This window comes from Oncorhynchus kisutch, linkage group LG9 (genome assembly GCF_002021735.2).
Source record: "Oncorhynchus kisutch isolate 150728-3 linkage group LG9, Okis_V2, whole genome shotgun sequence".
In the NCBI taxonomy this organism is placed as follows: Eukaryota; Metazoa; Chordata; class Actinopteri; order Salmoniformes; family Salmonidae; genus Oncorhynchus; species Oncorhynchus kisutch.
This window is the reverse complement of record NC_034182.2, coordinates 452234-473567: the sequence shown is the minus strand read 5'-3', so window position 1 is coordinate 473567 and position 21334 is coordinate 452234. Positions and strand designations below refer to the sequence as shown.

The window sequence follows — 21334 nt, the reverse complement described above, 5'->3', positions numbered from 1 at the left end:
ACTGTACCAACACAGACACAGAGGACATAGTGCTTTGAACATGGTAGTTACATGGAGATTATAGAACATAAAACCATGTGGAGAGATGGGAAAGAGACAGAGAGAGACAGAGAAAGAGAGAGTGTGAGCATGAAGAGAGGAAGAGAGAGAGAGAGAGAGACAGGGAGAAAGAGCGAGAGAGAGAGAGAGAGAGACAGGGAGAAAGAGCGAGAGAGAGTGTGAGGAGAGGAAGAGAGAGACAGGGAGAAAGAGCGAGAGAGAGAGCGCGAGGAGAGAAAGAGAGAGACTGCGAGTGTGAGGAGAGGAGAGGAAGACAGAAGGAACAAAAAGAGTAACGGGGAGACAGAAGAGAGAGTTAGGCTGGGGACCATTGATCAGCCTCAACAGCCACATCAGGGGTGGGGCCTAGAGCCCTAATGAAACCCAAACACCCAGAACAAATCAAAGCTTCGTGTAAACAAATCCATCTCCACGGCAATGTGTCTGTCACCCCAGCGATGGCCGAGGTCGCCGTGATGGAGACAGAGGAGTGGGACGGATCACCACGGTAACACAAGCCCTGGTCAGGTCTAGTTTCGGGGAAATGTGTGTGTGTGTGTGTGTCTATCCATGTCTATGTATATGTGTGTGTCTTCATGCTTGTGTGTGTGTGGCAGAGTGGTGTTAAATCACTAATGGCCGCCACGCATCCCAATCGACCAGGGTCACAGCACAACAACAGTGTTGCCGCGGGGACACATCAATCAACCTGGACATTTCGCTTTCTCTCTCTCTCTCTCTCTCTCAACACAGCCCGGCTACAACAGACAGAGAATAGCCTGGTCATAATCACCAGAAAATAAAGAGGAGAGAACATGAAAGAAGAGGATGAAGGGAATGAGGAGGATGATTAAAGAGAAGAGATAAAGGGATAAATAGAAAGAGAACAAGGCATGGGAGAAAGGAAAGAGAACAAGGCATGGGAGAAAGGAAAGAGAACAAGGCATGGGAGAAAGGAAAGAGAACAAGGCATGGGAGAAAGGAAAGAGAACAAGGCATGGGAGAAAGGAAAGAGAACAAGGCATGGGAGAAAGGAAAGAGAACAAGGCATGGGAGAAAGGAAAGAACAAGGCATGGGAGAAAGGAAAGGGAACAAGGCATGGGAGAAAGGAAAGGGAACAAGGCATGGGAGAAAGGAAGGGAACAAGGCATGGGAGAAAGGAAAGGGAACAAGGCATGGGAGAAAGGAAAGGGAACAAGGCATGGGAGAAAGGAAAGGGAACAAGGCATGGGAGAAAGGAAAGGGAACAAGGCATGGGAGAAAGGAAAGGGAACAAGGCATGGGAGAAAGGAAAGGGAACAAGGCATGGGAGAAAGGAAAGGGAACAAGGCATGGGAGAAAGGAAAGGGAACAAGGCATGGGAGAAAGGAAAGGAACAAGGCATGGAGAAAGGAAAGGGAACAAGGCATGGGAGAAAGGAAAGGGAACAAGGCATGGGAGAAAGGAAAGGAACAAGGCATGGGAGAAAGGAAAGGGAACAAGGCATGGAGAAAGGAAAGAGAACAAGGCATGGGAGAAAGGAAAGAGAACAAGGCATGGGAGAAAGGAAAGAGAACAAGGCATGGGAGAAAGGAAAGAGAACAAGGCATGGGAGAAAGGAAAGAGAACAAGGCATGGGAGAAAGGAAAGAGAACAAGGGATGGGAGAAAGGAAAGGGAACAAGGCATGGGAGAAAGGAAAGAGAACAAGGCATGGGAGAAAGGAAAGGGAACAAGGCATGGGAGAAAGGAAAGAGAACAAGGGATGGGAGAAAGGAAAGAGAACAAGGCATGGGAGAAAGGAAAGAGAACAAGGCATGGGAGAAAGGAAAGGGAACAAGGCATGGGAGAAAGGAAAGAGAACAAGGGATGGGAGAAAGGAAAGAGAACAAGGCATGGGAGAAAGGAAAGAGAACAAGGGATGGGGCCCTTAGGGAAAAAACACATTAATTACACATGAACACTTGTGAAGTGTTCAAAAAATATATGTTTTCATGTGATCACGTGATCTTGTGTGAAGTTAATGTGATAACATGTGAAATTACACATGTGAAAAACGTGATCACATCTGAAGTGTTCCAAAAACATGTTGTTTTCACATGTAAAAATTAATGGGAAATCATGTGATTTTCCACACGTGAAATCATGTGTATTTTTCTGTAACAGGTGAATGGAGAGAAACAAGAGGGAGAGGGATAGAAGGGTCAGGAGGAGAGAGGGAGAGGGCATAGGAGGGTCAGGAGGAGAGAGGGAGAGGGCATAGGAGGGTCAGGAGGAGAGAGGGAGAGGGCATAGGAGGGTCAGGAGGAGAGAGGGAGAGGGCATAGGAGGGTCAGGAGGAGAGAGTGAGAGGGCATAGGAGGGTCAGGAGGAGAGAGTGAGAGGGCATAGGAGGGTCAGGAGGAGAGAGGGAGAGGGCATAGGAGGGTCAGGAGGAGAGAGGGAGAGGGCATAGGAGGGTCAGGAGGAGAGAGTGAGAGGGCATAGGAGGGTCAGGAGGAGAGAGGGAGAGGGCATAGGAGGGTCAGGAGGAGAGAGGGAGAGGGCATAGGAGGGTCAGGAGGAGAGAGGGAGTGGGCATAGGAGGGTCAGGAGGAGAGAGGGCATAGGAGGGTCAGGAGGAGAGAGGGCATAGGAGGGTCAGGAGGAGAGAGGGCATAGGAGGGTCAGGAGGAGAGAGGGAGAGGGCATAGGAGGGTCAGGAGGAGAGAGGGAGAGGGCATAGGAGGGTCAGGAGGAGAGAGGGAGAGGGCATAGGAGGGTCAGGAGGAGAGAGGGAGAGGGCATAGGAGGGTCAGGAGGAGAGAGGGAGAGGGCATAGGAGGGTCAGGAGGAGAGAGGGAGAGGGCATAGGAGGGTCAGGAGGAGAGAGGGAGAGGGCATAGGAGGGTCAGGAGGAGAGAGGGAGAGGGCATAGGAGGGTCAGGAGGAGAGAGGGAGAGGGCATAGGAGGGTCAGGAGGAGAGAGGGAGAGGGCATAGGAGGGTCAGGAGGAGAGAGGGAGAGGGCATAGGAGGGTCAGGAGGAGAGAGGGAGAGGGCATAGGAGGGTCAGGAGGAGAGAGGGAGAGGGCATAGGAGGGCCAGGAGGAGAGAGTGAGAGGGCATAGGAGGGTCAGGAGGAGAGAGGGAGAGGGCATAGGAGGGTCAGGAGGAGAGAGGGAGAGGGCATAGGAGTGTCAGGAGGAGAGAGTGAGAGGGCATAGGAGGGTCAGGAGGAGAGAGGGAGAGGGCATAGGAGGGTCAGGAGGAGAGAGGGAGAGGGCATAGGAGGGTCAGGAGGAGAGAGGGAGTGGGCATAGGAGGGTCAGGAGGAGAGAGGGAGAGGGCATAGGAGGGTCAGGAGGAGAGAGTGAGAGTGCATAGAAGGGTCAGGAGGAGAGATGGAGAGGGCATATGAGGGTCAGGAGGAGAGAGGGAGAGGGCATAGGAGGGTCAGGAGGAGAGAGGGAGAGGGCATAGGAGGGTCAGGAGGAGAGAGGGAGAGGGAATAGGAGGGTCAGGAGGAGAGAGTGAGAGGGCATAGGAGGGTCAGGAGGAGAGAGGGAGAGGGCATAGGAGGGTCAGGAGGAGAGAGGGAGAGGGCATAGGAGGGTCAGGAGGAGAGAGGGAGAGGGCATAGGAGGGTCAGGAGGAGAGAAGGATGAGGGGATCGGACAGACAGACAAAGAGGACGTGAAAACGACCAAGTGGAGGAGAGAAGAGAGTTGACAGAGGAGTTTCCTGAGACTGGAGTGAATGGAGGAGAACAAAAGGATGAACTGATGAAGAGAAAAGAGGAGAAGAAGAAACCATCAGAAAACTGGGACTATCACAGAGATGACATGACACAGTCATTCTGTGTCTTGGCCATCTACCGTGGTCCTATCAGCACTGTAATTACTCCACTTGGCTGTGATTACAGTATCAGAAAGGGGCTGTGGTGAAAGCCTGCAATCATCCTATCAGAGAGAGCCTTTCACTCAACGATACTCACCATTCACTATTACTGCACTCCCTGGGCCCTGTTCCAACACTTCCCTCCTTTTCGCCTCATTTCCTTGAGATTTGCAAGTGCATTTGGTTTTTGCTTCAATCTTGCATTGAAGTCAGTGGGAGATTTGCGTGGAGATTTGAATGAAGATGTCATGTTAGGATTTGGCCCACTAGCTTAGCCTAAAGCTATTTTCACACAAGCAACAGGTTCTCAAGATGACCAATTCTGTATATTCGCCTTGAGCCATCAGCTGACTATCACATATCACCAATCATCGCAACTCGGGCCTTCCTCGGGCTAGGCGAGAGCCCAAATTTTGTCCCAGGCTTCAGGCTCTGCCAAAAGGGTAAAATGAGGTTGAGAGTTTTCCAGGAGGTTTGTTACTGAGTGGAGAGTTGTGTGTGAGTAGCGGTGTGTGTGAGTAGCGGTGTGTGTGTCTGCTCTCGCCTGGGCTATTCAATGAATAATTGCAGCTGGAGGGTAAGAGACACCCCCACACACACGCAAAGGTTAGGGCTTTGGGATTATCAAACAACCCTTTGCCTCGTGTGTGTGAGAGAATTAATGAGTTATTGTGTGTTTGTGTCACAGTCCTATGATTGTGTGGTTCCTCCCTGTGGGATGTGTTCACACTGTAATTAAAGCTACTTCCTTCACTCTGGGATATGTCACACTGTTATTAAAGCTACTTCCTTCACTCTGGGATATGTCACACTGTTATTAAAGCTACTTCATTCACTCTGGGATATGTCACACTGTTATTCAAAGTGTTTTCTTTCCAATGGTACCAATTACATGCATATCCTGGCTTCAGGGCCTGAGCTACAGGCAGTTCCTCAAAAGTACCCTAGCCATAAGAAGTTTTTAAAGCTACTTCGTTCACTCTGGGATGTGTTCACACTTATTAAAGCTACAGTGGCTTGTTCCCCCCTTGGCATTTTTCCTATTTTGTTGCCTTACAACCTAGAATTAAAATGGATTTCTGGGGGGTTTGTATCATTTGATTTACACAACATGCCTAGCACTTTGAAGATGCAAAATATTTCTTTCAGAACGGGCGTATATATACTGAGATCATGTGACACTTAGATTGCACACAGGTGGACATTATTTAACAAATGATGTGACTTCTGAAGGTAATTGGTTGCACCAGATCTTATTTAGGGGCTTCATAGCAAATGGGGTGAAAACATACGCATGTCTTTTCCGGTTTTATCTTTTCCATTTTAAGTTATATTTTTCTTTTCACTTCACCAATTTGGACTATAAATATCCATTTAAATTACAGGTTGTAATGAACAAAATAGGAAAAACGCCAAGGGGCATGAATACACATCCCAGAGTGAATGAAGTAGCTTTAATAGCAGTGTGACCATGTCCCAGAGTGAATGAAGTAGCTTTAATAACAGTGTGACCATGTCCCAGAGTGAATGAAGTAGCTTTAATAACAGGGTTAACACATCCCAGAGTGAATGAAGTATCTTTAATAACAGTGTTAACACATCCCAGAGTGAATGAAGTAGCTTTAATAACAGTGTTAACACATCCCAGAGTGAATGAAGTAGCTTTAATAACAGTGTGACCATGTCCCAGAGTGAATGAAGTAGCTTTAATAACAGGGTTAACACATCCCAGAGTGAATGAAGTAGCTTTAATAACAGTGTTAACACATCCCAGAGTGAATGAAGTAGCTTTAATAACAGTGTTAACACATCCCAGAGTGAATGAAGTAGCTTTAATAACAGTGTTAACACATCCCAGAGTGAATGAAGTAGCTTTAATAACAGTGTTAACACATCCCAGAGTGAACGAAGTAGCTTTAATAACAGTGTTAACACATCCCAGAGTGAACACTATTCATCCCCCTTGGCGTTTTTCCTATTTTGTTCATTACAACCTGTAATTTAAATGGATATTTGTACGCTATGAGCTTTGCCACAGGGACTGTGACATTTTTTTTTGCATACTCATACACACACCCTAATAAACACACACACCCTCAGAGTGTCTGAGCTCGTCTGGGCCAGTGTATGTATGGAGTTGACAGGTGACACACAGGGTTGACGCTAACGGGCATCAGGCGATTCAGAGTTCCATTTCCAAACTGAGCCTCCAACACTCCTACTACACACGCCAATCCTCCTAATGACTGAGAACACACACACACACACACACACACTTGCATGATGCAAATGCACACACATACACTATTTCAATCTCGTGCACACACTCATTTTCAATCTCAAACCCATACCAATAGGCCCGCGCACGTGCGCACACACACATACACGTCCCTATTCCCCACCCACACCAAATCAGCAGGGAGAAAGACTCCAATCAGCAGGCCCCACTGTGGAGGAGTGACAGTCTCTACACCCTGCTATTATTAGACTGAACTGGAGAGCAGAGAGAGAGCAGGAAGATAGGGAAGAAATGGAGAGAGGGGAGATGGAGAAGAGACAGAGAGAGGGGGGGACATGGGGAAAAGACAAAGAGACAGAGGGGGAGATGGAGAAGAGACAGAGAGAGGGGGGGACATGGGGAAAAGACAAAGAGACAGAGGGGGAGATGGAAAAGAGACAGAGAGAGAGGAGGAGATGGAGAGAGTGATGGATAGAGTGAACAAGCCAAAACAAAGAGAGAAAGGAGAGGAGAGGAGCGTGAAAGTCAAAGGAGGAAAATATGGGTAAAAAGATACATTAGAATAGAGAATGTGAGAGAAAGAGAGATTGAAAGAGAGCGGGATGGTGGGACACCTCATCAAACCTTGATTCAGCCATCAAACCCACAAGGACACTTGGCTTAGTCTAGACAATGTCCTGTAATCAACTTACCACCCCGCCTATCTACACACACACACACACAAACACACACACCACCACCCAGCCCACTCTGGTGCCCACACACACACACACCTCCATGGCAACGCTGACAGCACCAGCCAGCTGAAGTAGCATTGATGTGGCAGCCCATCCTAGGAGAGAGAGAGAGGGATAGAGGAATGTAGGGAGAGGTAGTGGGATAGAGGAATGTAGGGAGAGGTAGAGGGATAGCGGAATGTAGGGAGAGGTGGCGGGATAGAGGAATGTAGGGAGAGAGGTAGAGGAATGTAGGGAGAGGTAGAGGGATAGAGGAATGTAGGGAGAGAGGTAGAGGGATAGAGGAATGTAGGGAGAGAGGTAGAGGGATAGAGGAATGTAGGGAGAGAGGTAGAGGGATAGAGGAATGTAGGGAGAGAGGTAGAGGGATAGAGGAATGTAGGGAGAGAGGTAGAGGGATAGAGGAATGTAGGGAGAGAGGTAGAGGGATAGAGGAATGTAGGGAGAGAGGTAGAGGGATAGAGGAATGTAGGGAGAGAGGTAGAGGGATAGAGGAATGTAGGGAGAGAGGTAGAGGGATAGAGGAACGTAGGGAGAGAGGTAGAGGGATAGAGGAACGTAGGGAGAGGGATAGAGGAACGTAGGGAGAGGTAGAGGGATAGAGGAACGTAGGGAGAGGTAGAGGGATAGAGGAATGTAGGGAGAGGTAGAGGGATAGAGGAATGTAGGGAGAGGTAGAGGGATAGAGGAATGTAGGGAGAGGTAGAGGGATAGAGGAATGTAGGGAGAGGTAGAGGGATAGAGGAATGTAGGGAGAGGTAGAGGGATAGAGGAATGTAGGGAGAGGTAGAGGGATAGAGGAATGTAGGGAGAGGTAGAGGGATAGAGGAATGTAGGGAGAGGTAGAGGGATAGAGGAATGTAGGGAGAGGTAGAGGGATAGAGGAATGTAGGGAGAGGTAGAGGGATAGAGGAATGTAGGGAGAGGTAGAGGGATAGAGGAATGTAGGGAGAGGTAGAGGGATAGAGGAATGTAGGGAGAGGTAGAGGGATAGAGGAATGTAGGGAGAGGTGGCGGGATAGAGGGATGAGTAACACAGAAGCTCACCGCCATAAACAATCTGACGAAAATAGGAAGGGACAGACAGGCTGTGACTGTGGGGTGCGTCGCTAAATCCCCCATTAGCCACTCAGAGCCACAGTGAGAGAAAGATAGAGAGTGAGAAAATGTGTGCGTGAGTGAAAAGGAGAGAAAGAGCGGGAGAAGGGAGAAAGCGAAAAAAAGAGGGGACAGAAAAAGAGAGAGAATGAGACCACCAGAGCGAGAGGAAAAGAGAGGGATGAATCATTCCTGGACCCACCCCACCCTCCCTGTCCTACCTGCTACCTCCTTCCCATCTTCGTCATTGCTCATTCCCACTCGTAAAAATATCTGGACGCACTCGTCCATCCAGCCGTCCTGTGCATGATAATGATCAACACGTCTGTAGATGGACGGACAGACCTAAAGACTCATCAATACCTCCATCATATGAAGGATTATACAATGAGCTCCAAAAGTATTGGAACAGTGACATGTTTTGTTATTTTGGCTCTGTACTCTAGCAATTTGGATTTGAAATGATAACCTTAGAAATACTTCAAAATGTGACGTTTGCAACAACTTGAGGGTTAAGTAACATGGATGAAAGTCTAATTCTGACGTGAGACTGAGACATGGTAGCTTTTTGTACATAGTCCCCCCCTCTTAGGGGACCAAAAATATTGTGACAAATTCACTTATATGTGTATATGTGCAAATACTTAACTTTTTACTACTTTAATACCCAAGTGAATTTGTCCCAGTACTTTTGGTCCCCTAAAATTGGGGGACTATGAACAAAAAGTGCTGTAATTTCTGAAATGGTTCACCCGATATGGATGAAAATACCCCCAAAATTGAAGATGACAGTCTGCACTTTAATCCTCATAGCCCTTGTATAATTTCTAATCCAAAGTGCTGGAGTAAAGAGCCAAAACAATGAAAAGTCTGTCACTATCCCAATACTTTTGAAGCTCACCGTATACTGAACCACTCACTACACACTATCTGAGCCAGTAACTAAATGACAAATAAATAAATCCATAACCTCAGGTATCCGTGTGTGAGTGTGTGTGAGTGTGTGTGTGTCTGTGTCCATACATGCGCAGGGTGCCCCGTGTCCTCAATGTGCCCATGCTAAAAGAGCCCCCCTACACACACACACACACACACACACACACACACACACACACACACACACACACACACACACACACACACACACACAGCTCACAAACTGAATACATCAATGTGTGAGCTGATGGAACAAGAGCCTAGCGTTTTCCTCCCTGAGTGACAGTGGCTTGTAGATCTTAATGAAGGTGATGTCTAATGCTCACTAACTATGTCACATATGCTACACCCCCCCCCCCAACCCACCGCTAAAATCAGGCCATCTAAATCACCTCAATCAACACCCTCATAATTCCTACAAATCACACCTCCTGTTCATTTTCACACCACGACCCTGTTGGAACTGAAACGGAGTCTGGATCAATGAGTGTTGTGGCATCCAGTCTGCTCTAAATAAAGCCTACAGAAATAGCCCTGGTCTGGGAACAGATCATGATAGATCACACTGTTCCCTGTTTGGAGTGGTTTTCACTGTTGTCCCCTATAAGAAAATTAAAAAGAAATAGGCACAAACTTTTTATCCACCTAGGGACGTTCACCTAGTGATAAGAGGAGGGAATCAACACATATCCCTAGAATAGGCCTTAGCCTAGAGTGAGCTCAGTGTGAAGACATGGAGAACATCATTATACCACCTAGTGGCATAATGAACATGGACACCTTGTGGCATAACGAACATGGACACCTGGTGGCATAACGAACATGGACACCTAGTGGCATAACGAACATGGACATCTAGTGGCATAACGAACATGGACACCTTGTGGCATAACGAACATGGACATCTAGTGGCATAATGAACATGGACACCTAGTGGCATAACGAACATGGACACCTAGTGGCATAACGAACATGGACACCTAGTGGCATAACGAACATGGACACCTAGTGGCATAACGAACATGGACACCTTGTGGCATAACGAACATGGACACCTAGTGGCATAACGAACATGGACATCTAGTGGCATAACGAACATGGACACCTAGTGGCATAACGAACATGGACACCTAGTGGCATAACGAACATGGACACCTTGTGGCATAACGAACATGGACACCTTGTGGCATAACGAACATGGACACCTTGTGGCATAACGAACATGGACACCTAGTGGCATAACGAACATGGACACCTAGTGGCATAACGAACATGGACACCTAGTGGCATAACGGACATGGACACCTTGTGGAATAATGAACATGGACACCTAGTGGCATAACGGACATGGACACCTAGTGGCATAATGAACATAGACACCTAGTGGCATAACGACCATGGACACCTACTGGCATAACGAACATGGACACCTAGTGGCATAAAGAACATAGACACCTAGTGGCATAATGAACAGACACCTAGTGGCATAACGACCATGGACACCTAGTGGCATAAAGAACATGGACACCTAGTGGCATAATGAACATGGACACCTAGTGGCATAACGAACATAGACACCTAGTGGCATAATGAACATAGACACCTAGTGGCATAATGAACATGGACACCTAGTGGCATAAAGAACATGGACACCTAGTGGCATAACAAACATGGACACCTAGTGGCATAATGGACATGGACACCTCCGAGGCCTAGGAAAAAAAGCAAGAATGTGGTGCACGCCCACACCACCACCAAAATGAAACAGAGAGATAGGAGAGAGGAAGGGACGACACCATTTAGATGGAACGAGACGGTGACAATACTACGGGCTGATTATCAGCACAAAATGTCATCACTGAGATAGCAGCCTCTACATCTCAAGCAAAAAACAACATCAGCAATACACTCACCAGCTTCCGTTGTTTATGTGACACGGACATGCTACAGCATTCAGAGACTGTACCGTGGCTAAGGTGCACACGGAGCAAGGAGACACTGCCTGGAATCTGTCTGTTGATGAGCTGGAAGTGTTCATTTCAATCCTGTATCTCCGTGGAGCATTCGGTGGAAAGAGCGTGTGTATGGAGAGCTTCTGGTGAGATACTTTTCTTTGGAGAAACCATGTCATGGGATCGCTTCAGAGAGATCATGATTTACCTCCATTTTGATGAAACAGAAATTCGCCATGGTATCCAACGTATAAATACCTGACTATTTTTTACTGCTGTCTTATCGACACTTATATTCATTATAATGCCATTATTGCTTTTTGCTGAAGCACACTTGTCACTTATAATGATGTTTAGGATACTGATGTTTCTATCATTTAACCTCGTGTCTTACTGTTCATGCGTCTTGGTGAATGTGATATTTTGGGGTATTGTTTTTGTCGTCATAAAAAGAAGCTGTTACCGTGTTCCAACACATACACCTTCTGTTTCATAATTGTAGCAAAGGCATTCCATTAATAAAATGCATTGAACATTTTAATGTTATGTTTTTACATATAGCCTAGTCACAAACTAATGAAATAAAAAGTACCTTAGACCTTCATTAACATAACCAAATGATTGTTTTCGCAATAGCATATATTAAAGCATTAATTACACTGTTAGAATGTTGTAGTCAAAGTGACTGCTCATTAGCTTGAAGGGGGGTTCCCTCAAGGCCCAGCTGTTCTAGTGTAAAAGAGAATGAAATTAAAGCAGAAAGAGGAGAGAATGAGTGATAAGAGGAGTGACAGACCGAGCCGAGGGCGATAAGAGGAGTGACAGACCGAGCCGAGGGCGATAAGAGGAGTGACAGACAGAGCCGAGGGTGATAAGAGGAGTGACAGACAGAGCCGAGGGCGATAAGAGGAGTGACAGACAGAGCCGAGGGTGATAAGAGGAGTGACAGACAGAGCCGAGGGCGATAAGAGGAGTGACAGACCGAGCCGAGGGCGATAAGAGGAGTGACAGACCGAGCCGAGGGCGATAAGAGGAGTGACAGACAGAGCCGAGGGCGATAAGAGGAGTGACAGACAGAGCCGAGGTCGATAAGAGGAGTGACAGACCAAGACGAGGTCGATAAGAGGAGTGACAGACCGAGTCGAGGGTGATAAGAGGAGTGACAGACCGAGTCGAGGGTGATAAGAGGAGTGACAGACCGAGTCGAGGGTGATAAGAGGAGTGACAGACCGAGTCGAGGGTGATAAGAGGAGTGACAGACCGAGTCGAGGGTGATAAGAGGAGTGACAGACCGAGTCGAGGGTGATAAGAGGAGTGACAGACCGAGTCGAGGGTGATAAGAGGAGTGACAGACCGAGTCGAGGGTGATAAGAGGAGTGACAGACCGAGTCGAGGGTGATAAGAGGAGTGACAGACCGAGTCGAGGGTGATAAGAGGAGTGACAGACCGAGTCGAGGGTGATAAGAGGAGTGACAGACCGAGTCGAGGGTGAGAAGAGGAGTGACAGACCGAGCCGAGGGCGATAAGAGGAGTGACAGACAGAGCCGAGGGCGATAAGAGGAGTGACAGACAGAGCCGAGGGCGATAAGAGGAGTGACAGACAGAGCCGAGGTCGATAAGAGGAGTGACAGACCGAGCCGAGGTCGATAAGAGGAGTGACAGACCGAGTCGAGGGTGATAAGAGGAGTGACAGACCGAGTCGAGGGTGATAAGAGGAGTGACAGACCGAGTCGAGGGTGATAAGAGGAGTGACAGACCGAGTCGAGGGTGATAAGAGGAGTGACAGACCGAGTCGAGGGTGAGAAGAGGAGTGACAGACCGAGTCGAGGGTGAGAAGAGGAGTGACAGACCGAGCCGAGGGTGATAAGAGGAGTGACAGACAGAGCCGAGGGCGGATCAGACAAGCATTAAAGAAGAGCATGATAGAGCAAGATTAAGACTAGAGAAAGATATGGAAGCAGAAAGACTGAGAAAGACCCAGAAAGTATCCACACAAGAAAAAAAAATCATGGCAGTTTCATTGACATTCAGTGGGATTCTCTCATGAGGTTGTGGGTGGGATAGCGAGGAGCAGCTGGTGACCGGGGTAACTCGGAGGCCAGGTCTGCTGCCCATTGGTTGGGCTAGGCAGGGCTAAATTTAGACTGCAAGCATTGGCCGGGCCATCAGCTGACTACTACACACATTCTGAGAAACTGACTGACCAAAATGTAATGGAAACATGCTATAAATACTGTATAATGCGTGTGTGTGTGTGTGTGTGTGTGTGTGTGTACTCACAGCCCTCGTATATGTCCGTGGGTATGTGGACTGCTGTGGTGTTATAGGAAATGAGGCGTCTAAATTGCTCGTCTTCCTTAAACTCTGGATAAAGCCGGTTTGGCTTCTTGACCTCTGTATCATTTGAGTCCAGCTATAAGGGAAAAAGATGAAAGGAATGAGATATTATTGACGCAAATTGGAGGTCAATGGAGAGTATACTGCATGGATTTGGTGAATACAAAGTATTGTGTGTGTGTGTGTGTGTGTGTCTGTCACTTTGCATTATGGTGCGTTGTATGATAACACATGGGTGTGTCTGTGTGGTCTTGCTCCATCTCCCGTGGCTGTGAATAATACTGCCGTGTGTTCAGATGCCTGACAGTACTGATCTCCTGTGTCTTGGCCCGTCAAAGCCAGAATGACATCAGTTGTTCAGGAGAGGTGTGTGCCTGCCTGCATGTGTTCTATCACCACATCCCCTGTGGAATTACTATCTGATCTCCAGTATCAAATCAGACAGATGACTTCAGAGGCTTCAGAGGGATGCAGCCGATATCACAGGCACAGATACGTGTTCTTGAGATAATCTCTCACACGCACGCACGCACACACGCACGCACACACACTAGACATAACATGCATGCACGCTCATTTGAATATGCACGCATACAAACACACATGCTAACAAAAACACATACTAACCCTAGCGTACTATAGCAACTGTGTGTCTTTTCAGGGCTCTAGAGCCTGGGCCACAGCTGGGGGATGTGGGGGATCCTTTAAGGCTATCAATACACTTTACAACAGGTTTAGTAACCATGGCTACAAAGACAGAGGGTGCAGGTGGGATTTTGTTGAATATACAGACTCAATATGACTCAGATCACGTCTCTTCACTACACATGGAAGTAACAGTAGAAATGAACTCACGTTTTCTTTGGCATAGTAGTAATGGATGTCATCAGGCTATGGAGAAAGGGCGGGAGGGAAGAGAGAGAGAGAAATATGTAAAACACAGATTTCTGAACACAGCAGGTCTTTGGTAGGGGTTTAAATCAATGTGCATTGTGAAGTTTTCAGACAGTGTTAGAGTTGTGTGGAAACTGTGTTCCTATGTTGTTTCTATTCTTCAGTGTGCTTGTATTATTTGTCTTATTTTGTCAATTCAAGCACTTCTTCACTCTCTGCGTATGTCTATGTGTGTGTCTCACATGCACAAGTATGTCTACTCCCTTAATACAGTGCGTGTGTGTACTCCCTTAATACAGTGCATGTGTGTACTCCCTTAATACAGTGCGTGTGTGTACTCCCTTAATACAGTGCATGTGTGTACTCCCTTAATACAGTGCGTGTGTGTGTGTGTGTGTGTGTTTGACACAAAAGCATTGTTGTAACCAACTCTCTCTTTCATCCGCTGTGCGAGCTTCCTGTCAGAGCACGAGCAAGCCAGGCGCTAATGAGCTAGCCTATCCAGCCTAGCTGACAGATGGATGCCTTGGGGACATGGAGCCGGTTCACTGGTTAGCACCACCTGCCTGCCACAACCGGCGCTGCAACATGGGGCTAACGCTACATAAACCACAGACCTGTGATCTGCTGGTGGTGTGAGGCTCGATAGTTAGCGCCAGGCCATTAGCGATGAGCTAGGTGTTAGCGATAGACAGTTCTGACAGCGGTGCTCCAGCATCTGCTCACCTCCCGAGAGACAGGCTGCAGTCCTTGCAGAGCTTACACACAAGCTCGCACACATATACACACTCTGTCTGTCTTAGTTTCTACTGTATCTCTCCTATACTCAGATCCCTGAGGGGTGAGAGAGTGTGACCTTAGTGTGAGTGTCGCTCCACAACATTAAGATGGCCTGACAGCCATCATGAGGAGGTCTCTTCATGTTAGCTTTGATGCACTGTGGCTACACTCCCCACCTCCTGAAGTGTGTGTGTGTGTTTGTGTGTGAGAAAGTGTGTGTGTGTTCTAAGTGCATGGATGTGAATGTGTGTTCAGGTGGTTTCACACACACAGAGGCTTGTAGAGTACTGGGGTAAATGTTTTTAAGTGATGTAACTCTTGAGGGAGGACGTCTTCTGGGCTTTCATACAGAAATGAGGCGTGTGTGCAGGGATATTTGATCTCCTACACCAGATTGTGTACACACACACACACGCACGTACACACACACACATGCACCCTCGGGTGCAGCAAGGACATGGGCGGTTCACGGAGGACTACGCTGTAACCGCGATGTTGGCCGGACGGATTGAGAAGGAGTGAGGAGGGGGTGTCTGGAGACAGACTGGACCACGGCTCCTCCTAACACTTTCACTGAGCGCGTGCAAGAGCCACATGGAGCCAAGACACTCCTCACGACACGCAACATTGCCTGAGAAAGCCAGCGGTTTTCGGAAATGAATAGAGAAAACTACATTCAGCCTCGTTTGTCGTTGCCTGGTTGACACGCACCCGCACACACACACTTGGGATCAATTAGCTAGCTCAACATAAACAGTCTGAAAAAGCCAACCTCCGAGTCCTTTCATCGGTGCAGGCTTAATTGGCTTAAGACTAACATGTGCACTAATATTTGCTCGTTAGTTACAGAAAACGCTGGACGTTCACACTAATGACTCTACGCCAAGGGATAATTATCCAAGCTAGCCAAGCATCTCCATCCAGTCACACATCCCAAGCCTCAAAGAAGTAGACCACGCCAGCATAAAGCAGCACGAGGCAGATCCTACTTTGTCCCCCACACGTTCCTACTTTGTCCCACACACACGCATGTGCACAGGCACGTACACAGATGGAGCACACGCACCCACACACACACGCACCCACACACACACGCACACACACACACACGCACACACACACACACACACACTTCCCGTGAGCGTGTCGGAATCAGACTGATAAGAATCCTTTAATGGAGAAGAGTCATTAAAAGGAGTATCGGAGGCGGTTATAATGACACTGTCCAGGTTAGTTTGAAGCTAATAGACTGATAGGAGGTAATGGAGTCCTCCCACATAGAGGCAGTAAAAAATATATATATAAACAGGTCATTTGTCATTTTCAATATATGGCTGCCGAAAGTGAGTGGCTTTCACATTACTAAGTAGGAGAAGTAAGTTAACAATTTGAATTCATTAGAAAAACGTTGTGGCTCAGACAAAGAACGTTTGGACATGGGGAGTTGAGGAACTGCATCATAATTCATGATGAGGCCTACTAATCAAGTGCAGAGACAGGCTGCTCAGTAGAGAAATGTGTCCGATGGGGAGTGAGTTCAAGTAGAAGAAAAGGTTACTGGAATCATGTTCATACAGTGCATTCGTAAAGTATTCAGACCCCCTGGCTTTTTCCACATTTTGTTACATAAAAGCCTTATTCTAGAAAATATATATATTTTTATCTCATTAATCAACACACAATACCCCATAATGCCAAAGCAAAAACAGGTTTAGAGAAATGTTTGCACATTTATAAAAATTTTAAAAATGATATTATATTTACATAAGTATTCAGACCTTTTACTCGTTACTTTTTTGAAGCACCTTTGGCAGCGACTACAGCCTCGAGTCTTCATGGGTATGGAGCTACAAACTTTTGGGGAGTTTCTCCCATTCCTCTCTGCAGATCCTCTCAAGCTCTGTCAGGTTAGATGGGGAGCGTCGCAGCACAGCTATTTTCAGGTCTCTCCAGAGATGTTCGATTGGGTTCAAGTCCGGGCTCTGGCTGGGCCACTCAAGGACATTTAGAGACTTGTCCCGAAGCCACTCCTGCATTGTCTTGGCTGTGTGCTTAGGGTCGATGTCCTGTTGGAAGGTGAACCTTTGTCCAAGTCTGAGATCCTGAGTGCTCTGGAGCAGGTTTTCATCAAGGATCTCTCTGTACTTTGCTCCGTTCATCTTTGCTTCGATCCTGACTAGTCTCCCATTCCCTGCCACTGAAAAACATCCCCACAGCATGATGCTACCACCACCGTGCTTCACCGTAGGAATGGTGCCAGGTTTCCTCCAGATGTGACCCTTGGTATTCAAGACAAATAGTTCAATCATGGTTTCATCAGAACAGAGAATATTGTTTCTCACGGTCTGCGAGTCCTTTAGGTGCCTTTTGGCAAACTCCTAGCGGGCTGTCATGTGGCTTTTACTGAGGAGTGGCTTCTGTCTGGCCACTCTACCATAAAACACTGATTGGTGGAGTACTGCAGAGATGGTTGTCTTTCTGGAAGGTTCTCCCATCTCCACAGAATAACTCTGGAGCTCTGTCAGAGTGACCATCAGGTTCTTGGTCAACTCCCTAACCAAGGCCCTCTCCCTCGATTGCTCAGTTTGGCTGGGCGGTCAGCTCTAAGAAGAGTCTTGGTGGTTCCAAACTTCTTCCATTTAAGAATGATGGAGTCCACTGTGTTCTTGGGGACCCTCAATGATGTGGAAATGTTTCAGTACCCTTCTCCAGATCTGTGCATCAACACAATCCTGCATCGGAGCTCTACAGACAATTCCTTTGACTTCATGGCTTGGTTTTTGCTCTGACATGCACTGTCAACTGTGGGACCCTATATAGACAGGTGTGTGCCTGTCCAGATCATGTCCAATCAATTGAATTTACCACAGATGGACTCCAATTAAGTTGTAGAAACATCTCAAGGATAATCAATGGAAACAGGATGCACCTGTGCTCAATTTCGAGTCTCATAGAAAAAGGTCTGAATACTTATGTAAATAAGGTATTTGTTTTTTATTTTTAATATATTTGCAAACATTTCTAAAAACCAGTTTTCGCTTTGTCATTATGGGGTATTGTGTGTAGAAAAACATTGATGTAATCCATTTTAGAATAAGACTAATGTGGAAAAGGGGAAGGGGCCTGAATGCACTGTACACTGGCTTAATGGGAATTTGAGAGAGTAAGACCCAGTGCGTGCATGGCTCTGAATGTGTCCCAATACAATCTAATTGAATTCTACTTAATTGAACGCTATTAAAACTCTATTGTCAATCTAATGAGATTTTATACAAAAATGAACATCCAATGTCTTTTTTTTACCAGGTAAGTTGACTGAGAACACATTCTCATTTACAGCAACAACCTGGGGAATAGTCACAGGGTGAGATGGGGGTGAATGAGCCAATTGGAAGATAGGGATGATTGGGTAGCCATGATGGTATGAGGGCCAGATTGAGAATTTAGCCAGGTTAACACCCCTACTCTTACGATAAGTGACCACAGAGAGTCAGGACACCCATTTAATGTCCCATCTGAAAGAAGGCGCCCTAAACAGGGCAATATGCCCAATCACTGGCCCTGGGGCATTGGGATATTGTTTTTTTAGACTCGAGGAAAGAATGCATTCTACTGGCCCTCCAACACCACTTTCAGCAGCATCTGGTCTCCCACCCAGGAACTGACCAGGACCAACGCTGCTTAGCTTCAGAGGCAAGCCAGCAGTGGGATGCAGGGTGGTAAGCTGCTGGCAATTACAACAATCATATATGATCGTGAATGAAATCAATCTCTTCTTATAGAGTTCAAGGCTTCTATAGGTAATGCATCCAGAGATAATGAGGACATTAATAATGTTGATCTCCACAACCACTGGCTCACCTCAGGATCATTCTTCCACCGATGCCACATCTGAAAATCCTCTGCAGCGGATGCCAGGGTCTGGACAAAAAACAGAGAAATAGAGTTGGAATTTTAACACATATTTCCTTTCAATTAAGGAGTTGACATAGTGCTTGTGGCAAGCAGAGAAATAAAGAGAAAGAGAGAGAAAGAGAAAGAGAAAGAGAGAGAGAGAGTGTGAGAGAGAGAGAGAGAGAGAGAGAGATAAAGGTACAAATGTTCATTAACATTGATCACAGACATGAAAGTGTTAAGAGCATAAAAGCCACCATACTCCTCCACCGTACACAACATATACTGAGGGTACATTACACACCTCAGCTTACCTTATCATGGCTCATTCAAACAACTGGCTCACCTTATCATGGCTCATTCACACAACTGGCTCACCTTATCATGGCTCATTCAAACAACTGGCTCACCTTATCATGGCTCATTCACACAACTGGCTCACCTTATCATGGCTCATTCACACAACTGGCTCACCTTATCATGGCTCATTCAAACAACTGGCTCACCTTATCATGGCTCATTCACACAACTGGCTCACCTTATCATGGCTAATTCAAACAATTGCCTCACCTTATCATGGCTAATTCAAACAACTGGCTCACCTTATCATGGCTAATTCAAACAACTGCCTCACCTTATCATGGCTAATTCAAACAACTGCCTCACCTTATCATGGCTAATTCAAACAACTGCCTCACCTTATCATGGCTAATTCAAACAACTGCCTCACCTTATCATGGCTAATTCAAACAACTGCCTCACCTTATCATGGCTAATTCAAACAACTGCCTCACCTTATCATGGCTAATTCAAACAACTGCCTCACCTTATCATGGCTAATTCAAACAACTGCCTCACCTTATCATGGCTAATTCAAACAACTGCCTCACCTTATCATGGCTAATTCAAACAACTGGCTCACCTTATCATGGCTAATTCAAACAACTGCCTCACCTTATCATGGCCAATTCAAACAACTGCCTCACCTTATCATGGCTAATTCAAACAACTGCCTCACCTTATCATGGCTAATTCAAACAACTCTACTTCTACAACCACTAGTAAGGCTGTCAACACAGGAAGTTATTCTAGACTGAAAATCTAAACAAATACATTTTCACTCAACACCCCCAGGTGTGAAACGAGGCTGGGGGTGTCACAGTATAAGACGTCATTGTGCTCAAGTTAGATCCCCCCACTCCATATTGGCCCAGATCTGGCCCTAATGACTAGGGTAATGGGTTTCTAATGTAGATCATCTTTTCATCTCAAACTGGTCTAGAAACACACTGTAACACTAATTTCCCCTGGGGAAATATGGAATCTAATTCCAGTCACTAGCTACTAGTACTGCAGAAAGGGAGTTATTCACGTCACCCATAAATGTTAGAAGTTAAATTGAATAAAGGTGAAGTGGGGGGTCAGTGAGATGAGATAGTAACAAGAAAATCAAACAAAGAAAAACAAAACAATGAGCTTCCTTTGAGGATGAATCACAGGGTGCAGAGATCTTACAATCTATGAAGCAGTAACTCCACATTGCTGACCTATAATTATCTATAACTGGGCTAATTACTCGCTAAATAGCAAAGAATATCAACAAATGTGCACACGTGCGGTTTTGCTCTGATCTGAAAAGCGCATACACTCACCCGTGATTGAAAGACCGCTTGAGGCAACCCCCGCCAATATAATTATATTCCGTTCTGCTCTGGCTACAACACAATCACAGGCTCAATCTTGCAAAGTTAGATTTGTTTTGGTTTGTTGCATTGAAAAGGGGCTGATATCATGTTGATTCGATCACATACAGAATGTTGATCTATTTCGTGCAAACTAATGGGGCGAACTCGGTGAAGTTAACTCTGTTGCGTCTCTGTGCTGCAGTCCTGGAGGTGTACAGTCCTGGCCACAGGTTTTGAGAATGACACAAATATTCATTTTCACGAAGTCTGCTGCCTCAGTTTGTATGATGGCAATGTGCATATACTCCAGAATGTTATGAAGAGTGATCAGATGAATTGCAATTAATTGTAAAGTCCCTCTTTTTCCATGCAAATGAACTGAATCCACAAAAAAACATTTACACTTCATTTCAGCCCTGCCACAAAAAGACCAGCTGACATCATGTCAGTGATTCTCTCGTTAACACAGGTGTGAGTGTTGATGAGGACAAGGCTGGAGATCACTTTGTCATGCTGATTGACTTCAAATAACAGACTGGAAGCTTAAAAAGGAGGGTGGTGCTTGGAATCATTGTTCTTCCTCTGTCAACCATGGTTACGTGCAAGGAAACACGTACCATCATCATTGCTTTGCACAAAAAGGGCTTCGCAAGGCAAGGATATTGCTGCCAGTAAGATTGCACCTAAATCAACCATTTATTGGATCATCAAGAGCTTCAGGGAGAGCGGTTCAATTGTTGTGAAGAAGGCTTCAAGGTGCCCAATAAAGTCTAGCAAGCGACAGGACCGTCTCCAAAAGTTGATTCAACTGCTGGATCGGGGCACCAACATTACAGAGCTTGCTCAGGAATGGCAGCAGATAGGTGTGAGTGCATCTGCACGCACA

General features: G+C 46.4%; 1 protein-coding gene across 4 annotated transcripts in view; it reads right to left on the bottom strand.

The window, feature by feature from the left end:
* Positions 1 to 21334, bottom strand: part of LOC109879081 (voltage-dependent calcium channel subunit alpha-2/delta-1) — a 177486-nt gene that overhangs the window by 82291 nt on the left and 73861 nt on the right. For all 4 annotated transcript variants that reach the window (XM_031831414.1, XM_031831413.1, XM_031831415.1 and 1 more), the window contains exons 4-6: positions 18731 to 18790; positions 14051 to 14086; positions 13139 to 13271 (exon numbers count right to left, since the gene is read on the bottom strand). In XM_031831414.1, coding sequence (XP_031687274.1) covers positions 13139 to 13271; positions 14051 to 14086; positions 18731 to 18790 — 229 coding nt within the window. The remainder of the gene's footprint in view (positions 1 to 13138; positions 13272 to 14050; positions 14087 to 18730; positions 18791 to 21334) is intronic.